Source organism: Notolepis coatsorum (assembly GCF_963971535.1).
Source record: "Notolepis coatsorum genome assembly, chromosome: 14".
Taxonomy (NCBI): Eukaryota; Metazoa; Chordata; class Actinopteri; order Aulopiformes; family Paralepididae; genus Notolepis; species Notolepis coatsorum.
The window spans coordinates 35,435,412-35,454,095 of NC_140178.1; the positions used below are offsets into that span (position 1 = coordinate 35,435,412).

Below are 18,684 nucleotides of genomic sequence, written 5' to 3' on the forward strand. Positions count from 1 at the left end.
ACTCTGCGCCATGTACCCACCTGGCTACTTTGCAAAACAATAGCTCAGGTCGTCAGGTGTGTTCAAATACTACAGTTGGACCATTCACACAAATCCTGTGAATGAAACGTGTTACATTCCATTCCTAGAGGCAATTAGGCGTCATCTTTATTCGCGAGGGAACTGCTTAAATCCTTCCCCTTCCACGATATTGACAGCCAGGCCTCTTGTCTTGAGTCTTTCATTGCTCAAAACAAGAGGCCGTCAATATCGTGGAAGGGGAAGTATTTAAGCGGTTAATGAAAACACTGAAGTCAGGGTAGCCTACACTCTGCCTGAGAGAGATATCACCCGTGCGCGGACAGTGAGGCACAATGTCATATGGGACAAAAAATTTATCTTCATCGAGAAGTAGACAAGAGCTAAATAGGTAGATAGGTTTCCTGTAAGTTCTAAATATCCTTGTTTGAGAAAAGCAGCTCGGGTCAGCCCTACAACTGAGCAGGTGAGGCCGTGAGTGGAGATAAGTTAATGCAGAAAAGCTTGTCAGAACATGAAACCACGCCTTCTCTCTGCATTCCCCTACAGAATACACACAAGTGAGCGCACACGCATTCAACACGCTGAGATGAGGCGGGGAAAAGAGAAATCATTGGGGTTACCGGGAGAGGGAGATTCCACGGATTCTTCGCCGGGCCATCGGCGAAGTGGGAGCATGAGTGTGAGTGTGTGTGTGTGTGTGTGTGTGTGTGTGTGTGTGTGTGTGTGTGTGCGTGTGTGTTTGTGTGTGTGACAGAGAGAGCGCGTGGAGGCGTGAGTGGACATGCGGGTATTAGTGTGCGCGTGTCACTACCAAAGGAACTTGAAGAATTTCCTTTGTTGACCCCCGTGGAGAAGGGTGGGGGGAGGGGAAGGAGGCGTGCCGTTTCCCACACTACACACAGCCCCCCCCTCCCTCCCTTCCTCTCTCTCGGAGAATTGGAGCAGCCACAGACACACAGCAGAGGGCAGACAGAATGAAGAGGCTCAGCTGGTTCTCAACACACATGCTCACACACATACACTTAAAAGAATGTCTTGGGTCAACCTCCGGACAGATGCCTTCTGAAAGGATCAAACACCTGTGTCAGAATCATGAGATGATCCACCTGAGTAAAATGTGCAATTACATAACTTCTATACACAGAGAGAGAGAGAGAGAGAGAGAGAGAGAGAGAGAGAGAGAGAGAGAGAGAGAGAGAGAGAGAGAGAGAGAGAGAGAGAGAGAGAGAGAGAGAGAGGAGAGAAGAGAGAGAGAAGAGAGAGAGAGAGAGAGAGAGAGAGAGAGAGAGAGATGAAATGGTGACTTTAGGGATGACTTACGCATTGCAGTATGGTCTCTTATCGAAGCCTTTGTAATTGTTCATGTTTAGAGTCATTTTGCAGACCTCGCAGCTGAAGCATCCTTTGTGCCAGTACTGTCAAAGAGAGAGAGAGAGAAAGAGAGAAGAGCCAGGTTAGACACTTGTTCCATTGCTCTGTTCACCAAGGAGGAGTTTCAACCACACACACAAGACCAAAACTACTTTCTATTCTGCAGGCGTGTGTGGTAGAGACGAGGCAGATATGGGGTCCATTTTGGAAGCAGATAGAAAGACAATCATGTTTGATAGAGACCACACCATGCACAGAGAGAGAGAGAGAGAGAGAGAGAGAGAGAGAGAGAGAGAGAGAGAGAGAGACAGACAGAGAGACAGAGTTTTAGCATGTGCCACAGCCCTGAGGGGTGATGAAACTTCCTCCTAGTTCACAACACAATCGACAGCAGTTATTTATAACGCTGCATCTCTGAGGAGGCGAGTTGACTAAATGAGTGTGATGTCAAAAGCATGCATTCTCCTTTGACCCAGTGGCACAACGTAATCACACCCTTATTATTAGCAAGAGTGAGCATGACGGCACGCACACGCGCACTACACTGTCTCAGGTTCATCCCTAACCAGCTCATTTTCCTCACGCAAAGCCATTACATGTCGCCATAGAAAGGATGTTTCTTTCTATCTTTGTGGGGACATTTGGACCTCAAACGGACAGAACTCCCCCCACCAAAAAGAAACCAGCTTCAGAGCTTTGATGTCTGTCCATCTACGTCCTTTCAAGTGGGCCCTGCTTGAAAAGGTTCCCATCATGCTCCGAGAACCGCACTCTCTCGCTCTCCCTCTCTCTGTCCCTCTCCTCATCACTACAGGCCTGTCTGTCTGTCTCTCTCTCTGGATGTCCTCTTACCCTGCTTCTATCCCCCTCACTCTCTTAGGCTGAGGTTACACCTTTCGTATCATTTCGTATTGTTTTCTTATACGTATCGCCGCGACGTCATGCGCCTCGAGTCACACTTTCGTTTTTTTTCCGTTTTTGTCAGCCGAGCACACTGATGTAGTACACTGCCAAAGCAGTAGGTGGCAGTAGGTGGCAAACATGGAGGCAATTTCAACCAATCAGAACGAATGTGCCAATACACTTCCTGGTGGAAGCTCCAGCAAAGAAAATGTCAATAAGGCAGGCGCCTATGCCGCGCCACCATCTTGCAATGCAAGATGCACTCAATGCAGCAATAATTTTTCAGCAAAGCCTAATAAAAGTGCAATAAACAAAACGGATACATTCACTGTGTGTTCTGCCTGTCATTTGTTGATGAAACAAAACTAACATCAACACAAGTGACCACCAAGAGCGGATAGTTTAGTCTAAAAAACGATCGGTAGCATTGTTAGCTGCATGCTAACGTCAATGGAGTATGCCATTATAACAATATAGCATTGTGGCTAGAAGCTAACGTTAGCTCACGCTACTTAGCCAGCACGAAACCGATGATATCGCGAGCTATCAGTAGTTAGATAACATTAGAGACAACGCTGTGTGTATTAAACAAAGGTGAATAGATGACTGGGCCATTTTGTTTAATGCTTGTTAAGTTGAAAGAGGAACTCTGAGCTAACAGGGTCTGAATCCTGATAGCTCACGTTAGCCAGCTGCTCATGCAATCGGTAATGCTAGCAGAATGAATGGATGTAAACTTTATTTAACATATTGCATATGGGTACAATACAATACGGCTCAATACAAACAATTGTTAAGGGAATGCAGACTGTTGTAGCTTGGACTGGGGTCCTTATAACAATAACTTGACAACACATGGTAGCTGAAGCTATTTGGGACACGGAGCTCTGTCCCCACTGTTGTCACCGGAAGGGCACGCAGATGATATCTACTGCGCCAGGGTTTCCGTTAGAAAAAATTGTTGCCGGTCTCCGTGACCTGCAAGATTTCAACTACCGGACAAATGAGATTAATTCCGGTCATAGTTTATTGAGCTTTAAAACAATTGATAGGCAGGCTCATGTCATCCTCAAGGCATGTAGATTTATAATATTATTACTTAAAACTAGGCTACTTTTGCGTATACAGTCATTAATATATTCCAAATAAAATAAGTCCCTCGATACTCCGTCTCCGTGCTGCTGCTGACTTGAAATAAAATAGACCGCGTATGTGGCAGTCGGTCCGACACTGAACAGCAGTCTGTTATAATCACATTTTTATGAGCTAACGAATTCCGTTATATTGGACATTTGTATTAATTATATCAAGCGAATAACTGAGAAAGCAGAGAGACTGCAACATTATCGTGGTTTGCGTGACTACTCTCTCCACCTCAATGTCACGCGGTCGAAAAGGGCGCTTGTCTATTGGACAGTGGAAATGTGTGTGTGGCTGCGATCCTGTGTGTGCGCGCGCGCGTGTGTGTGTGTCTGTGTGTGTACTGCGGAGCCCAGATCAGCGGAGCCGAGTTTTGACATGGCATTGATCCATTGTTCTATTGAAGCACATTACCTACCACCATCCTCTCGCTAAACAACTTGTAGACCACGGTGTTTTTATGAGTGCCCACAAGTAGCCGTTTTAATAATATAATAAGCCGCGCGCCTCGGTAATAATAATAAGCCGCGTTTTTTCTTCCTTCTTCCCAAGATGCACAGACATAGAGAGAGAGAGATAGATAGATAGATAGATAGATAGATAGATAGATAGATAGATAGATAGAGAGAGAGATTAGATGCAGTGTGCTTGTTTTGCAGTGAGTGCTGCGAGCAGTGGTAATAATAATCACTTCCTATATTTGGTTCGCGTTTGGTCCGATGAAGCGAACCGAGACCTACGTTTTTAAAGCTCTCGCTGACAACGTCGTTGTCATTATTAGAAGCAACGAGGAAACAAATGTAATGATCGTTTCGTTCATCGCATAGGCTATTTAATTTTAGCCTATTTTAATACAATTCAAATAATCAAATTGTGCTTAGACTCAGGGAATTATTTTCACCGGACATTAAGACCGGAGAAATTAAATATGTCGGACTTCAGGAGATTTTGCCGGACAAATACCGGTAATTACCGGCTAACGGAAACGCTGTACTGCGCATGGGCGTTTTCGCAACAACGGCTAGCGTGCAGACTACACGCTGTTGTCGGCGCGTTTTTTTTGCGTATCTCCAAACGCAAACACAATTTTGCGTTTCAGCCGTATCCACAAAAAAACGCCAAAAAACGCATTTCTGTGTAGATAGGACATCAAACGTCGTCAAAAACGTATAAAAAAACGCCAGGAATACACTAGTCTAACCATAGCCTTATTCTCCCTCTCCTCCCTCCCTTCCCACTCTGCTGACAGCAGGCTGATCTGTGGCCTGGGGGTTCATAGAAGGACAGAGGGAGGGAGGCTGGAAGGAAAAGAGAAGGAGGGAGGGAACATGAAAGGAAGGAGGGGAGAGAGAGAGAGAAGTAATGAAAGTGAGAGAGCAGAGGAAGGGTGGATGAGAAACGCCAGGGAGTGAGGCAATGCTCTGGCTGCGCCTGCCATCATCAAGGGAAAGGAGGGAGGAGCACAGAAAGAGGGAGAGGGGGAAGGAGGGAGGGAAAGAAAGAAGGAAAGAAAGAGAAAAAGAAGGAGAAAGAGAGAGGCAGAGAGGGAAAGAAAGAGAATAAAAGAGAGAAAGAGAGTTCTATTAACTTGGCCTTGGGGCATTCTGCCATCCCTCTCATTCTTTCTCCCACTCTCCTGATTACTATTTTATACATTCAACACACAACACATACGGCATAATCTGTAAACCAAACAGCAGAAAAACACATTCAAGAGTAGACATAATCTGTAAAAAGGGAACAAGAGCAAGTTACTCAGGTCCAGGACCAACACAACGTACCTCTCTCTCTCTCAAGAGCAAGTTACTCAGGTCCAGGACCAACACAACGTACCTCTCTCTCTCTCAAGAGCAAGAGCAAGTTACTCAGGTCCAGGACCAACACCGAACACCCCCTCAATGTACAGTCCCCCCCCCCCCCCCGCTCCCCCCGCTCCCACCCAACCACCTCCAATGTACAGTTTCCCACCCCACCTACCCAACCTCCTCCAATGTACAGTTTCTTCCCCCTCAAATGTATATACTCTTTTTAGACTCTTTTTGTACTCATAAACAGTACTGTATATTTGTAGAGATCTGGTATGTCATAAATGTCTTGATGCAACAGTACCGTCTACCTGTATGTCATATATGTTATGATGAATTGAAAATGGGGGACACTGATGTAAACAAGACAAAAGTTTTTCTCTGGTCTGCAGCTCCTTAACAAGTGTGTGTATTGAGCTGTACTGTACTGTACCCATTCTGCAATCTGTTAATACATTTTTCAATCAATCAGTCACACAACGTCTCTCTCCCTCTTTCTCACACACACACAAACTATGGTTCGCCATAGTAAATCTTGCGCAATCTTACTGGGCTGGGAAGGGGGGCACTAGGGGTGTATATCAATCATTACTCCCTTGTGCGCTTGGATACAGGAGGTGGATTAATGAAACCATGTGCTACAACACAGACAGAGAGCAGGCCATAAATCGCCAGGATGGGCCTCTTACTGTCCCGAGTGTGAAAGCTCCGGCGACAAGATGGCTATAGTGAGCGTTTCATTTAGAAAAAAAGGAATTCACGGAAGAGCTTGTGGAAGAGAGGAAATCCATGTAGCACATCCAAGGAAAGACTAGTGGCTACGATCAAGAATGCTAGTCTTGTTTGCCCTTCCTGTATTGGACCACCCAGGATGGTATGTGACCACAACGAGCAAGTATGTGTGTATTGTGTGTACGAGTGTGCATCTGCTGACCAGTATGGCTGAACTGGGCCAGACAAAAGGAGGTGGCTCATGCTGGAACACAGGCCCCGAGCTGTGATCCACAGCCAACCACACCAAGCCACCCCCCCCCCCCCCCCCCCCGCTAGCCCAGTACAACCCAATCAGACACAGGAAGGAGCACAGATGGATCCATGATGTTCCTCTTTTCCCACACTGTCCCCTTCTTTCCATTCTCTTGTGGTTCAACTTCTGACAAAAAAATAAACACACCAGCAGCACCATGTGCAGGCGGCCCTGATTTCTTAAAGGCTCAGCTGATGTTCATCTTGGGAGAAATGACTCAGAGAGAGGAGTCCATCCACCTGTTATGAGTTCAGGAGCCCTGCCTGATAGGAAAAAAACTCTGTTATTCCTTTATCTTCCGTCCCGATTCCCATCTCCCTGATAAGCCGCGCTGTCGCTAAGCCCCGGGGATAAACTGACCAATCGTAATGCTAATAGAGTGGCGTGAAGGCTAACGCAGCGGAGGCGGAGATGAGAAGCGATCCGCCGAGCGTGGACTTTGATCATGGCGTTGTACCCGCCGGGGTAAATATTCACCTTGGGTCGCTTCCAAAGTGCAGGCCTCTGGTGAACTCCGGTGTTTAGCCAACAATCCCACAGCCTCACCCCAACCTGCTAACCCACATTCCTCCAGGATAACCCTCCACTATCCCACCGCCCCCCTCACTCAGATCCCATGACCGCTCAGGTGAATGAAGAATGAAAGAGGGATGGATTGAATACCAGGGGAAAGAAAGAGGAGGGGGGTTGAATAACTCAAATGAGAGAGAGAAAGGCTACAGTGACCGGAGTCAGTGTTGCCAGATGTATGATAATTATCATATTTGTATGATAATGTTGCCCTCTGACTGTATGCCTATTTTATCTATGGGTTCATCAACCTTCATTTATTTTCGAAAATACAATCGAGGTCACCCTCATTTTCAATGTCGTCGAGACATTGTTATGACTGTTATGACTTGCATATGATCATTTCTCAAAATAAAAATGTTAAATGAATTAATTAATTACTTTTATTTATATAGCACCCTTCACAGCACGAATGCACAGGGTGCTTTACACTACAGATTAGTATGTAAAAACAAAAACAGAAATAAATGATAACAACAGACAGCAGTTAAAAAACAGTGAAACCAGATAAAAAAGTAGAATAAAATAATTTAGATAAAATCATCAGTCACTAATTAAAAACCAAACTATAGGAACAGTGAGGACAAGAAAGAGTGTATGAACAAAGGCCTGTCTAAACAAATGTGTTTTTAGTTGTTTTTTTTAAAAGAGTTTTCAGAGGGGGCAGTTCGCAGGTCCAGGGGGAGAGCGTTCCAGAGCCTTGGTGCTGTTACACCAGCGACCCTGGTCAGCCTCTCATACCTCTGTTACACCAGCAACCCTGGTTAAAAAACACACAGGTCTGTCCCGGGTCAGGAGGCAACCTACACCCAGATGTGTATGACGAGGAAACCCAGGCAGGTTGTCACCATTTGTACCGGAGACATGGACCGACGAGGTTATTCCTGTATACAATCGATGCACGATACACGTCAGACGTGTAGACATACCGCGCTCCGACACAGCCGGTGCGGCGCTTAGGGCTGGGCGATAAAACGATAATTATCGCGATATATTTAAATAATCGATATCGATCGACAATTAAAAAAATATCAAAAAAAATAATACTTTTTTTTGTGACCTGCAACAGGGCAGTTTTAAAACCAGAGACAGTGGACAGACTTGTCTTTCTTGCCTGCAACTTAAAGTAATGGCTTTGCTTGTCCAAATGACAATACTGACCAAATTGAGATTTTTATTTTGTTTGCTTTCTAATTTAAAATACAGTTTGAAACCGTCTGTAGTACAGTAGGCTATGTGTGCTAGCAGAGCTAGTCTCCAGTCACGAGTCACGGTGCACATGTGCGGTGGTTTGTCCACCAAAAAAGCGCCAAAAGATCGAAAAGAAACTAGCAGAGCCAGAACTATTCAACTCACCTGGAGCCACAGCCAGCAGAGAAGCTTGTTTACTTTCGCTTTCAAACCAGCTGCAGCCTGAGAACTGGAGTGTGAGGGGCTGTAACACTAAAGATGGAGGCAACGACAAAGAATTGCTGCAAAATAAGCGTATATGTTGTTTAAAATATATATATATATATTTTTTTTATACTAGATAATTATCGATATCGAGTGATATGATAACATTATTATTATTATTTTTTTATCTACTTTTTCTACCATTTTCTATTTTTCTCCCATCTCAATTTCGTATCGTCCAATTCTACCCTCCCCTGTCTCGAACGCTGTTAGGCCATGCCTCCCACAAGCCGGCTGCAATGTGGACGAAGCCTTACATCACGTGTCCCCTCCGGTACTCGAGGAAGCAGCCGTCGCATCTTTTCACCTGCACAGCGTGATCTCTCAGCGTCAGGGGTCTGCGTGGGAGGGTACGCCGCCCCCGTCGCTTCCTGATTCTGCTGTGCAGGCGCACCAACCGACCTGTAGGAGTCGCTGTCCACAACGTCCGATCCCCACCCATCAGCTTCCCACCCCCTAATACTGCCAATTGTATTAGTATGAACGACCAGCCAAGCTGATAGCAATGCGGAGAGCTGGGCTCGAACCCAGCGTCTCCTGCATTGGTGGTGAGCGCCTTGCCCACTGCACCACCTAGCCGTCTATGATAACATTATTATCATATCGTTATCGTGATATCATTTTTGGCCATATCGCCCAGCCCTACGCTTAGCACGTCGATTCTTCCACTTCTGCTTGGTTTTCACTCCGTTTAATATCGCGAGCCTGATGCAGCCGTTTACAAGTGAAAACACACTGGAAGCAAACGGCCTTCAGCTCACAGAGGGGTTTAAGGATAGAAGATCAGCATTGAGGCCATTTTCTTGGCAAAGCCAGATGCGGACTACATAGAAATGCAAGTTCCTAGGCCTATTCATGAAAGCATACTCAGCTACTTGGAGGACTGTTGGATTCTGTTGTTGGTACTTAGCCTTGTTTATCAGCAGAATGCTAATTTCTAAGCTGAAAATCTTTTAGACCTCAACTGTGGTTGAAAGAAAATCAACCCACCCTATAAAGCATACAGAGCTAAATAAGAAGTCTCAATTTCAGGCCGTCTGGTGTCATAATAAATGTAATAGTCACATTCCTCTAGTAGATTGGGTCTAAGTGATTCTCACATGTTCTCTACATATCCTTTCAGCCAACATCGCTCCTCACATATTTCTTAATAGGAATGTGTGGCATGGCTCACAGCGAAAATGCCTGATAATCATCAATGAGAGTTAACGTTAACTGAAATGCAGGCGATTAACAGGAAAAGTGACAAAGGACCATTACAGGTTAAACCAGAGTGTTGGCAGTTATGGAATTATGTTTAAATAGCCTTCCTGGTGTGGTGCGGGAGGGGTAGGCAGTGACCATGCGCTCAACATGTCAACATGGACTGCATTTATATAGCATTTTTATCCAAAGCGCTTTACAACTTATGCCTCACATTCACCCTTTCACTCAAGACATTCACACACAGACGGCGGAAACTACCATGCAAGGTGTCAACCTGCTCATCGAGAGCAGTTAGGGGTTAAGTGACATAAGATAAGATAAGAATAAGATATTCCTTTATTGATCCCCTTGGGGAAACTAGCATTTCGACGTGCTCCCGGGAGGAGCCGGAATCGAACCTCCTGAGCCACTGTAGTGTCAACACTTTGGAATTACACATACAATTTTCCCAAATGATAAAGTGAAGCTCTTTTCAAAAGTACCAATACCTTGTCTTTAAATGTCTTAACCTTTTAACGTGCACTGGCATGTATACGTGCCATTTTGCCCTTGCACGAAAGTCACGGCACTTTGCGAGAGTCTAGCGGCTGGATTTGTCGCAGAACATATAAATTACTGTACGAAAGATATTTGTTGCCGTTCGAACGCCACCTCACTCAACCAAATCCATGCCTTGGTTCTCGAGTTACATGACAATATGTCAGGCGAGCGTCTTTTTACGACCACCCCGGACTCCGACGCTCCAGAACTGCCAAGCATCCGCTGATGGCTCAAATGATTGGTCAGCGTTGTAGCCAATGAAAGTACCTTTCCAATGATACCCCATGTGGGGGGGGGGGGGGGGGGGGTGCAAATGAGGGATCTAGGTGAAAGTTGACAAGCAAAAACCAGAAGTCAATCACACTTCAGAATAAACGGCCGTGGATGAGGAAATTGATTTTGGAGAGCTTTTTATTTTTTGCACGGTTTCCCAGATCTCTCTCAAATACCCATTTCTGAATGGATTTTTATAAAAATTTGGACCTGTACTACATAAGACTTCGGATCTGCTGTGTTTTCCAGTTTATACCTCTATGCTGGAATATGGAATCTTGCAACCACTACAGAAAAATGTAAGTACACAAGTTCAAGTTCAACTCAAGTTCAGACCTCTGTTACTCTATTTCATTAGCACTTAAAGTGATTTTCCTTTTTTACATTGGTAACTTCAGAATGTTATCTTTCAAAAGAGACCAGGCACATGCATGTGCTATAAGTATAAAGTATAAAGCTAAGCTTTACAAAAAAAGTATGCAGTCCTCAAGCTACTGGCATAAACAAGGGGCTATTGCTCACAGCACACAGGAATACATGTGATTGGCCAGACAATGTAGCTGACGAATGAGGAGCGCTTGATTTGATATAGAAGAACAGGCAGTCGAAATGGAATGCCTCGAGATCACAGTCGATCATATTTAATTAATTACGCGGAAGCCAAAATCACAATCACGATTAATATGTGATTAACTGTGCTGCCCTGGTTTGCTCTAGTGCATCCGCTTCCAGTCTACCTCAGGACTTAAAAGGGGATATGAGGCATTGAACAATATGAGCCTAGTTTGTTTGTTGTGTACCTTGGGTAAGACGGGGTCCTATAATCAAATGTGAAATCCTGCTTATTTGTCTGAAAACTCAAATGTAATTTCCCTGTTTTCGCCATGGGCGGCGCCATTTTAGATGGTGACGTCACAGTGATGGTTTGGTCTGGCTCCTGGTTTACACTGCTGGTTAGCTGCCTAGTAAACATGGTCGTGTCTTGAAGGTCAGTCAGTAAATGCAACGTTGCCTACCAAACAACGGGACTGCGGTGGTTCTTTTTCTATTGCTCCCGGCTGTTCAAACAAATTTTACCGTGTGAAAGAGAGAGGAAAGTTGGTTCATTTCCACAAACTACCAGTGAAAAAAACAGTGTTGTTGGCGCGTTGGCTGGCTGCACTCAAGCGGCGCGATCCGCCTGATGGACAGGGAATGAAGATCTGCAGCGAACACTTCATTGCCTCGGATTATGTTGTTGAGGGTGGGAGGTTTGTCCAGAAGAACACTAATCAGCTGAAGCCCGATGCGGTTCCCTCGGTCTTCGACAGACAGACCGGCCCAGGCAGTTCAACCAGCGTCGCAGAGCATTTAGCGTGCTGGCTACCTAGCTACGGTTCAGCTAACTAGCTACATGCAGCTAACCAGCAGTGTAAACCAGGCAGGAGCCAGACCAAACAATCACCTTGATGTCAGCAACAAAATGGCGGCGCACATGTTCATAAATGCTACATAAATGGACATAACAAATAGTTTTTTCTTAGAAACGTCTTATTTTTATAACGTGATTTTTTTCTGTGGTTTATATAAATACTAATTTGATGCCATGACTGTTTATATCTCTTCGTTTTTTTTTTAAGCATTTTTACAGCTTTATTGGTCACGCAGGACCGACAGAGGAGAGGGCGAACGGGAGGAGAGGTGGGGGAGAGAGACATGCGACAAATAACGACGGGAGCTGGGATCGAACCCGGGTCGGCCGCGTAGGTGCGCGAGGCACTATGGTATGCGCCACGAGGGCGCCCCATGTTTATATCTCTATGCTTCATCTCCCCTTTAAGTGTACAACCTCGTTCATACGTAATAAACACCATAATTTACTTTGTCAAGCGAGAGAGACCCCACGACACACGGGTCGACCGCTAACTCACTTAAGATGAATCAGGCCCTTTGTGGCGACCCCGCTAACCTGGGTCACTGTGCCGGCCCGGGCTCCTCAGACGTGGGATGAGTGGATGACCCATTTAATACGGCCAGTCGACCCGGTCGGTCGCCTTATTCCCGGGTAACTATCTTGGGAGAAAAAGGCGAAGGGCATCGTCCAGCTCCAGGAGAACCAGGTTCCAGGGTGCCGAGGCTGGATCTGTCAGTCAGCTGTAAAATCAGGACACTGCAGAGATAGAGCCCTAGAAATAAAACTACCATATAAACTGGGACTGTCTCCCTGCATCAGTGCAGCTCCAGGGCATGTACGTGTGTGTATGTATGCGTACATATATGCGTGTGTGTGTGTGTGTGTATGTGTACATGCATGTATGTGTGTGTGTGTGTGTGTGTGTGCAGTATGTAGGCCATGTGTCCGAGTTAGGGCTGGTAATATAGGGGGAAATAATCTATATCACACCGTTCAGAAGTTGTTTTCATACCGATATCATAAAAAATCTGCTCACATTATGGAAAGTCGCATGTTAGATAATCCAGGCCATGTTCATTAAATTGGACTGCAGGGTAATGGGAGGTAGAGCTTTCTGCAGGTGGACCTCTTTAAAAACAGGTGCTTACCAGAGATGTGCTTATAGTTTTTCAGGGAATAACTCAATCGGCTAATAGACAAAAAAAAGTCTTGTTGACGAAGATCAAACCGCCCGATTAATCGACTACAATGCAAAGCCAAGTATAGAGGCGGCATAAATGCATACAAACTGAATGGGAAGACGTGAGCGGAGGCGAAGAGACGCAGCTTTGCCCTCGAGTTGAAAATGTTTTTAAAAGTGTCGAGCGTGATGGAGCAAATATTAGGTATATTCTTTCCATTTCATACCTATATTTCAACTCGTAAGACACTGAGGTTACCCTCATTTACGAGGGCAAGCTTACAAAACAAGATATAGTTTATCATAGACTGAATCTTGGTCGTTAAAGAACCCAGGACGTCCATTGTAAAAGAGTAGGGGTCTCTGACATCAAGGCCACCTAATCATCCCTTCCCCTTAATTGGCCGATATCAATCCCCGTCTCCTGAGCCGTTCAGCCAATAGGCTTGTTTGAGATTGGCGAGGCAGGCACAGATCTGCACAGTTTTTACTACCACCTTGCCAAGCGTGTTGCATGGCGGTTAGAATGTTGTCCGACTTGCTCTGGAAATCTGACTGGGTACCAAGAGCTTCTTCAAATAACGTTATCTTATCCATCATTATGAGAGTACTGATTTACACATTCCTCATAAATGCTGTCTTAATAACCATCTCCAATGGAGTTTATATCAAAATAACAATATATCAACCCCCCTGAACAAATAGTTGGTGATTGCTTCAAGTCGATTCTACAGACGGACTGTTTCTATCATCGGAATTAAATAATTATAATGATAATGAATACGACAATTACGTTTAGCATTTATACTAGTCATGACTCAATGAGCAATCTGAGCATTACCGCTCTTATGTACAGTACTTCACTATGCCGTCTGGCTTACAGTTAAGTTAACCCAATCGCGCGATATAGTGAAATAGAATAGATTAATGAATTCCATATAAATCTATAGTTCATTAACGATGCAGCAGCTGATACTGTATCCTGCACACACACACACACGCCCAATACAGCGATTTAAAATATAAAAGATAAAATCCAAAGGATAATTAGCTGGCCAAACATTATCAGTGCGCTCTTGAAATTATAATTAGCCTAAATTATAATATATAGGCTATATCTCGTTGCACACATCTTACATAAAGCGTCTGCTTAATAATTGTGTTTTGCCTCAATATATACTGTATATATAATTGTGTTTTGCCTCAATATACAGTATATACATATATTGATGCAAAACAGAATTATTCAGCAGTGTGTGTGTGTGGTGTGTGTGTTCCTCGCCACACGGCCCTCGCATTATAATGAGCTGGACAGGTGTGTGTGTGTGTGTGGGAACGTGAACGCGATATCTGCCAAGCGAGCAGGCTGTAGTCAAATCTGAAGTGTTCGACTTTCTGACTCCTCCCCCGGCTGCAATAGTCTACTCTCGCTTGTTTTCGAGGCAAGCCGAAATTAATCTCAAACAAGCCTATTGTGTAGTGTGATATGTGCCTGGTGCCAGTGTATGGCAGCCATTGAGCCTGCGTAGCCCAAGGTTGGGTGCTACCAGTGGTGGTGAAGGAGGCAATTTCCACCCTACATTGTGGGGAGCGCTTTGAGTGTCTAGAAAAGCGCTATATAAATGCAATGAACGACTGAGCAAATTCATACATATAGACCCAATAAATAAGAATAAACAATAAAAGATCAGCTAAGACAGTTACAAGTCAACTAAATATTGGTAGACTAAGAGCAAACCGAACGACTAATCAACTAATGGACTATGAGGGCAGCCGTGATCTGTCAGCGGGGACCCTGAGACGCCACTCAAGGGCCAACACGCTCAGTCAGCCTAACAACCCCTGCAGCTAGAGAAGAGGCTCCAGACACCATGCGTGAACAGAGGCAGAGAGAGACTGGTAAACGAGTGTCTGACCAAGAGCACGTGTCTGTATACTAACAAGAAAGGCTGTTTGAATTATGGTATAAAACTGGTAGTTCAAATCAAGCAATCTGATTGGTTCATAGCAGTGGTATAATGACTTGAGCACATACCCTCAGCTATGATTCTAATTCCTTTTCACAAGTCAGTATCACTCCGCGTCTGAGGAAATAAAACGTTAGCCTTGTTAAATGAGACTGTCTGGTCTATGGAGGAGACTGGGCCTGACGCATGCCCAGTTAAGAGGAGGAATCCTCTTGGTGCCAACATTTTCATCGATTGGGGAAGCCGTCGTGTCATGACAGATTCAGAATATGGCAAATATATGGACCAAGAGAGGCCGCTAGCATCACCTGAATCAGACGGATGAAGCAATGATTTTATACAGATTATTTTATTATTGGGGGCGGCTGATTGGCGCAGTGGGCAAGGCGCTCGCCACTAACGCAGGAGAGGCTGGGTTCGAGCCCAGCTCTCGGCGTTGCTACCGGCTGGCCGGTTGTTCATACTAACACAATTGGCAAGTGTTAGAGGGTGGGAAAGCCGGTGGGTGGGGATTGGACGGGGATTGGACAGGTCGGTTTGGTGACGCCGGTGCGGCGGAAGCAGGAAGTAGCGGGGGCAGCGAGAGCCTCCCACGCATTACTCCTCGCCACAGAGTTCGAGCTGCTGCAGTGAAAAGATGCGACAGGCTGCCTCCTCGTGTACCGGAGGGGACACGTGATGCAAGGCTTCTGTCCTCACTACAGCCGACCAGTGGGAGGCATAGTCTAGCAACGTTCAAGACAGGGGAGGGAAGAATTGGATACTATGAAATTGGGATGGGAGAAAAATAGAAAAATGGGGAGAAAAAGTAGATAAAAAAAGAAAAAGATTATTTGATTATTGCCACTTCCACTATGTTTTTTAATCTAGCTACTAACTGGGGAGGCTGCTAATAAATATAATAAATTACAGATAAAGGAATATAGCAGGACGATCGGTTATGATAGTTAACCTCACGTTGAACGGGGATTCCCAGTTATGTTTTATTGTATCAAAACATTAACATCTTTCATACATTTTTAATATACACAACAGCCAATACCAGATTTATGGTATCTGTGGTGCCTCAAGCCTGGCCAAGAGATTAGTCCCACCCCAATTACTTTGATTGACAGCCTAGTGCGATACACTAGACCCATTCTGCCATGCTGCCTTTCCTGCTGCACGCACTGTTTACTGGACTAATCAGGAGAAAATAGATCTTAGTAGCTCCCGGAGAAGCTTTAGTTGAAGCCACAATGGTAGGTCTGTTTTACCTTGGGATCTACTGTTATTGCAACTATGTCCAACAAGTTAGCTTTGTTAGATAGTTAGCTAACAAGCTAACATTGTTAGCGACTAATGCAACAGCTGACAGACACAGGAGCGAGAGGAGGAGACTGACTTGTTGCTAAACCGTCAACTGATTCTGCTCATAGTTGCTTATTTTGAATCTCCACGCCGATGACTTGTTGTGAAATGTTAAATTTGACCGGCACAGAAATATATATACAAAGTGCGACTGGCCCCCAATCGATCGTCGCACCTCTAATAATAGCCAAGCAAAATGTAGACATGGCTGATGTTAATTGAGAATGATTTTACTCAAGGTTTTAAACATGTCATGGTTGCTTCCATGGCAAGCATTAATTTAGCATTAGCGATGGTCAAATATAACATAAAGAACCAGTACAGTGGTGGACGGTACTAGTCAGAAAAAGCTTATTGTGGAAAGTGAATGTCAGGAGTGTAATTTTTTTCATTTTGCTGTGGCCATCTTATCATAGTAAGTCATAAACCACTGACACTTTTGAAACCTCACTGTTCCTAACTCTGGTAATAAATAGCTCTGGTTAGAACTGTTTTAGTGCACCCTCTCCCAGCAGGCCAGCACCAATTCTCAGTATGTTGGGGGGGTATGTTGTTCATTGAAAGGAGATGTCAAGTTAGTATCATAATAGATGAAGCTGACAAATGTAAACAAATGCATGTTGCTATGGCAGATTAACTCATTCAGAGCCAACAGCGCCCTCTGCTGATGGCCCTTCTGGGCCAACGCTTTATCCAATGGAGAATAAGACTTATTTGTGAGTGCTTAAAACATATCAAATATAATAGCAATAGATCTAAATAACACAGTGATCGTCAATAAGTTGCTTCCAGTCAACATGCACGAAACAGATAATTTTTTCATACATACATTTCCATTTTATACCGTGATGAATATCAATATATTTCTAGGCCGTTCTGTCTCATCTCAATAAACTCCAGCAAATCGAGCTTAAATGTATTTCCTTAGAAATTGTGCCATTTGTCGCTTGATTTATTAATCGTTTTTCAAATAAACGCTAGATCATCGATAGTATATGGGTCCTCATGGCGGGCTGAACGATTAATCGATTTTAAATCGAAATCGCGATTTGAAATGATGCATTAGCAAATAACCAGGAAGTCCCATTGAGATACAAGATCTCCTTTGCAAGTTGTTGTTATTGTTGTAGGAACGGTTTGGGAGAGGGAGGTAAGGGGTTTTAGATTGTGTGTTGTGAAGTTTAGACTTCAGAGAGGGAGTGTAAAGTACAGCAAAAAGGGTACTGTTGGGTACCAGTATCGATTCCCAGGTAAAAAGAAAGATTTTCAGGCTCGGTGTCCTGAACAGACCCACCGCGTAGGCCAGATGCAAGCCGCATTTTACAATAAACCTCTGTGGGGCTGCTTAAAAATTATTATTATTATAATCGCAAATTTAAATCGCAAGCGCAATATCTGTCAGAAAAATCGCAATTAGATTATTTCCCAAAATCGTGCAGCGATATTGATCGTGTTTATTGATCCAACGTTATATCCAAAAACACATAATCCACGCTGCTCCCAGTCAATGCAATAGTATCCAGCTGCATGCCAAAGAAGTAAAACCTGGACCGGACTTATTTTTTTGATGCAGTCCCAGCCAATCCAATCCAATGATGTGCAATACCATCCGGGAGAAAATAGGCGGCGGTATTTGCCCTTTGCGAGCTCAGACCCATTCCCAATGACAACGTCAGGCTGGATGGATGAAAAATGAATGAATATCGCTAATAAAAGAAATATGGATTAAAACCCGAGATTTCTCGGGTTTGGTGCCCAGAGCATGGCGAGTTAACCCGGACTATCTCGGGTTTGGCTTCCAGTGAGTTAACATTGGCTAACCTATAGGGGTGTAGCGATGCATCGATTCTAATGTGTTCGATTCGATGCATCGATTTGAATATGTTAGAATAGATTATAATCGAAATTCATCACACAAAAAAATATTATGTATTCTTTTTGTGTGTATTGTTTTTATTGACCTATAGTCCATTCATGCTGAGTGAATCAGATCCCCCAGCCACATTTGTGTATTCAAAATTTTTGGGGGAATTAACTGATAGAAAATGTATCGAATCGTGGTCAAATGAAGAGATTTCATGATGCATTGAATCATTGTCTGAAGAATCGTAATCGAATCTAATCGTTGTGAGGTGGAATCGTTACACCCCTACTAACCTATGTTAGCAGGGAATAAATAAATTGTCACAGTTGCTGTGGATGTTTTTGAATCACTAAAATGAACTAAATTGTAGCAAACTAGTTGTATTACTTGCTTGTGGACTAGCTAGCTGATATCCTTTACAACTACTGACAGACTGGTGGGCCAATAAGGGTAACCCGAGTATAGACTATGCAATGTTTTCACGGAAGCAGATTGGGTATCTGAAATGGTTTGATTCTGTTGATATCCAGGGGGATAAGATATCAAAGGGCTTTAGTCGTCATCATCACAACAACAGTTCTAACATTTTACATCAACATAATTACCTTCTCTAAAAGAA

The 18,684-nt window shown here is 44.2% G+C and overlaps 1 protein-coding gene across 4 annotated transcripts in view; it reads right to left on the reverse strand.

The window, feature by feature from the left end:
* Positions 1-18,684, reverse strand: part of lasp1 (LIM and SH3 protein 1) — a 77,766-nt gene that overhangs the window by 46,822 nt on the left and 12,260 nt on the right. For all 4 annotated transcript variants that reach the window (XM_084328556.1, XM_084328558.1, XM_084328555.1 and 1 more), the window contains exon 2: positions 1,342-1,436. In XM_084328556.1, coding sequence (XP_084184682.1) covers positions 1,342-1,436 — 95 coding nt within the window. The remainder of the gene's footprint in view (positions 1-1,341; positions 1,437-18,684) is intronic.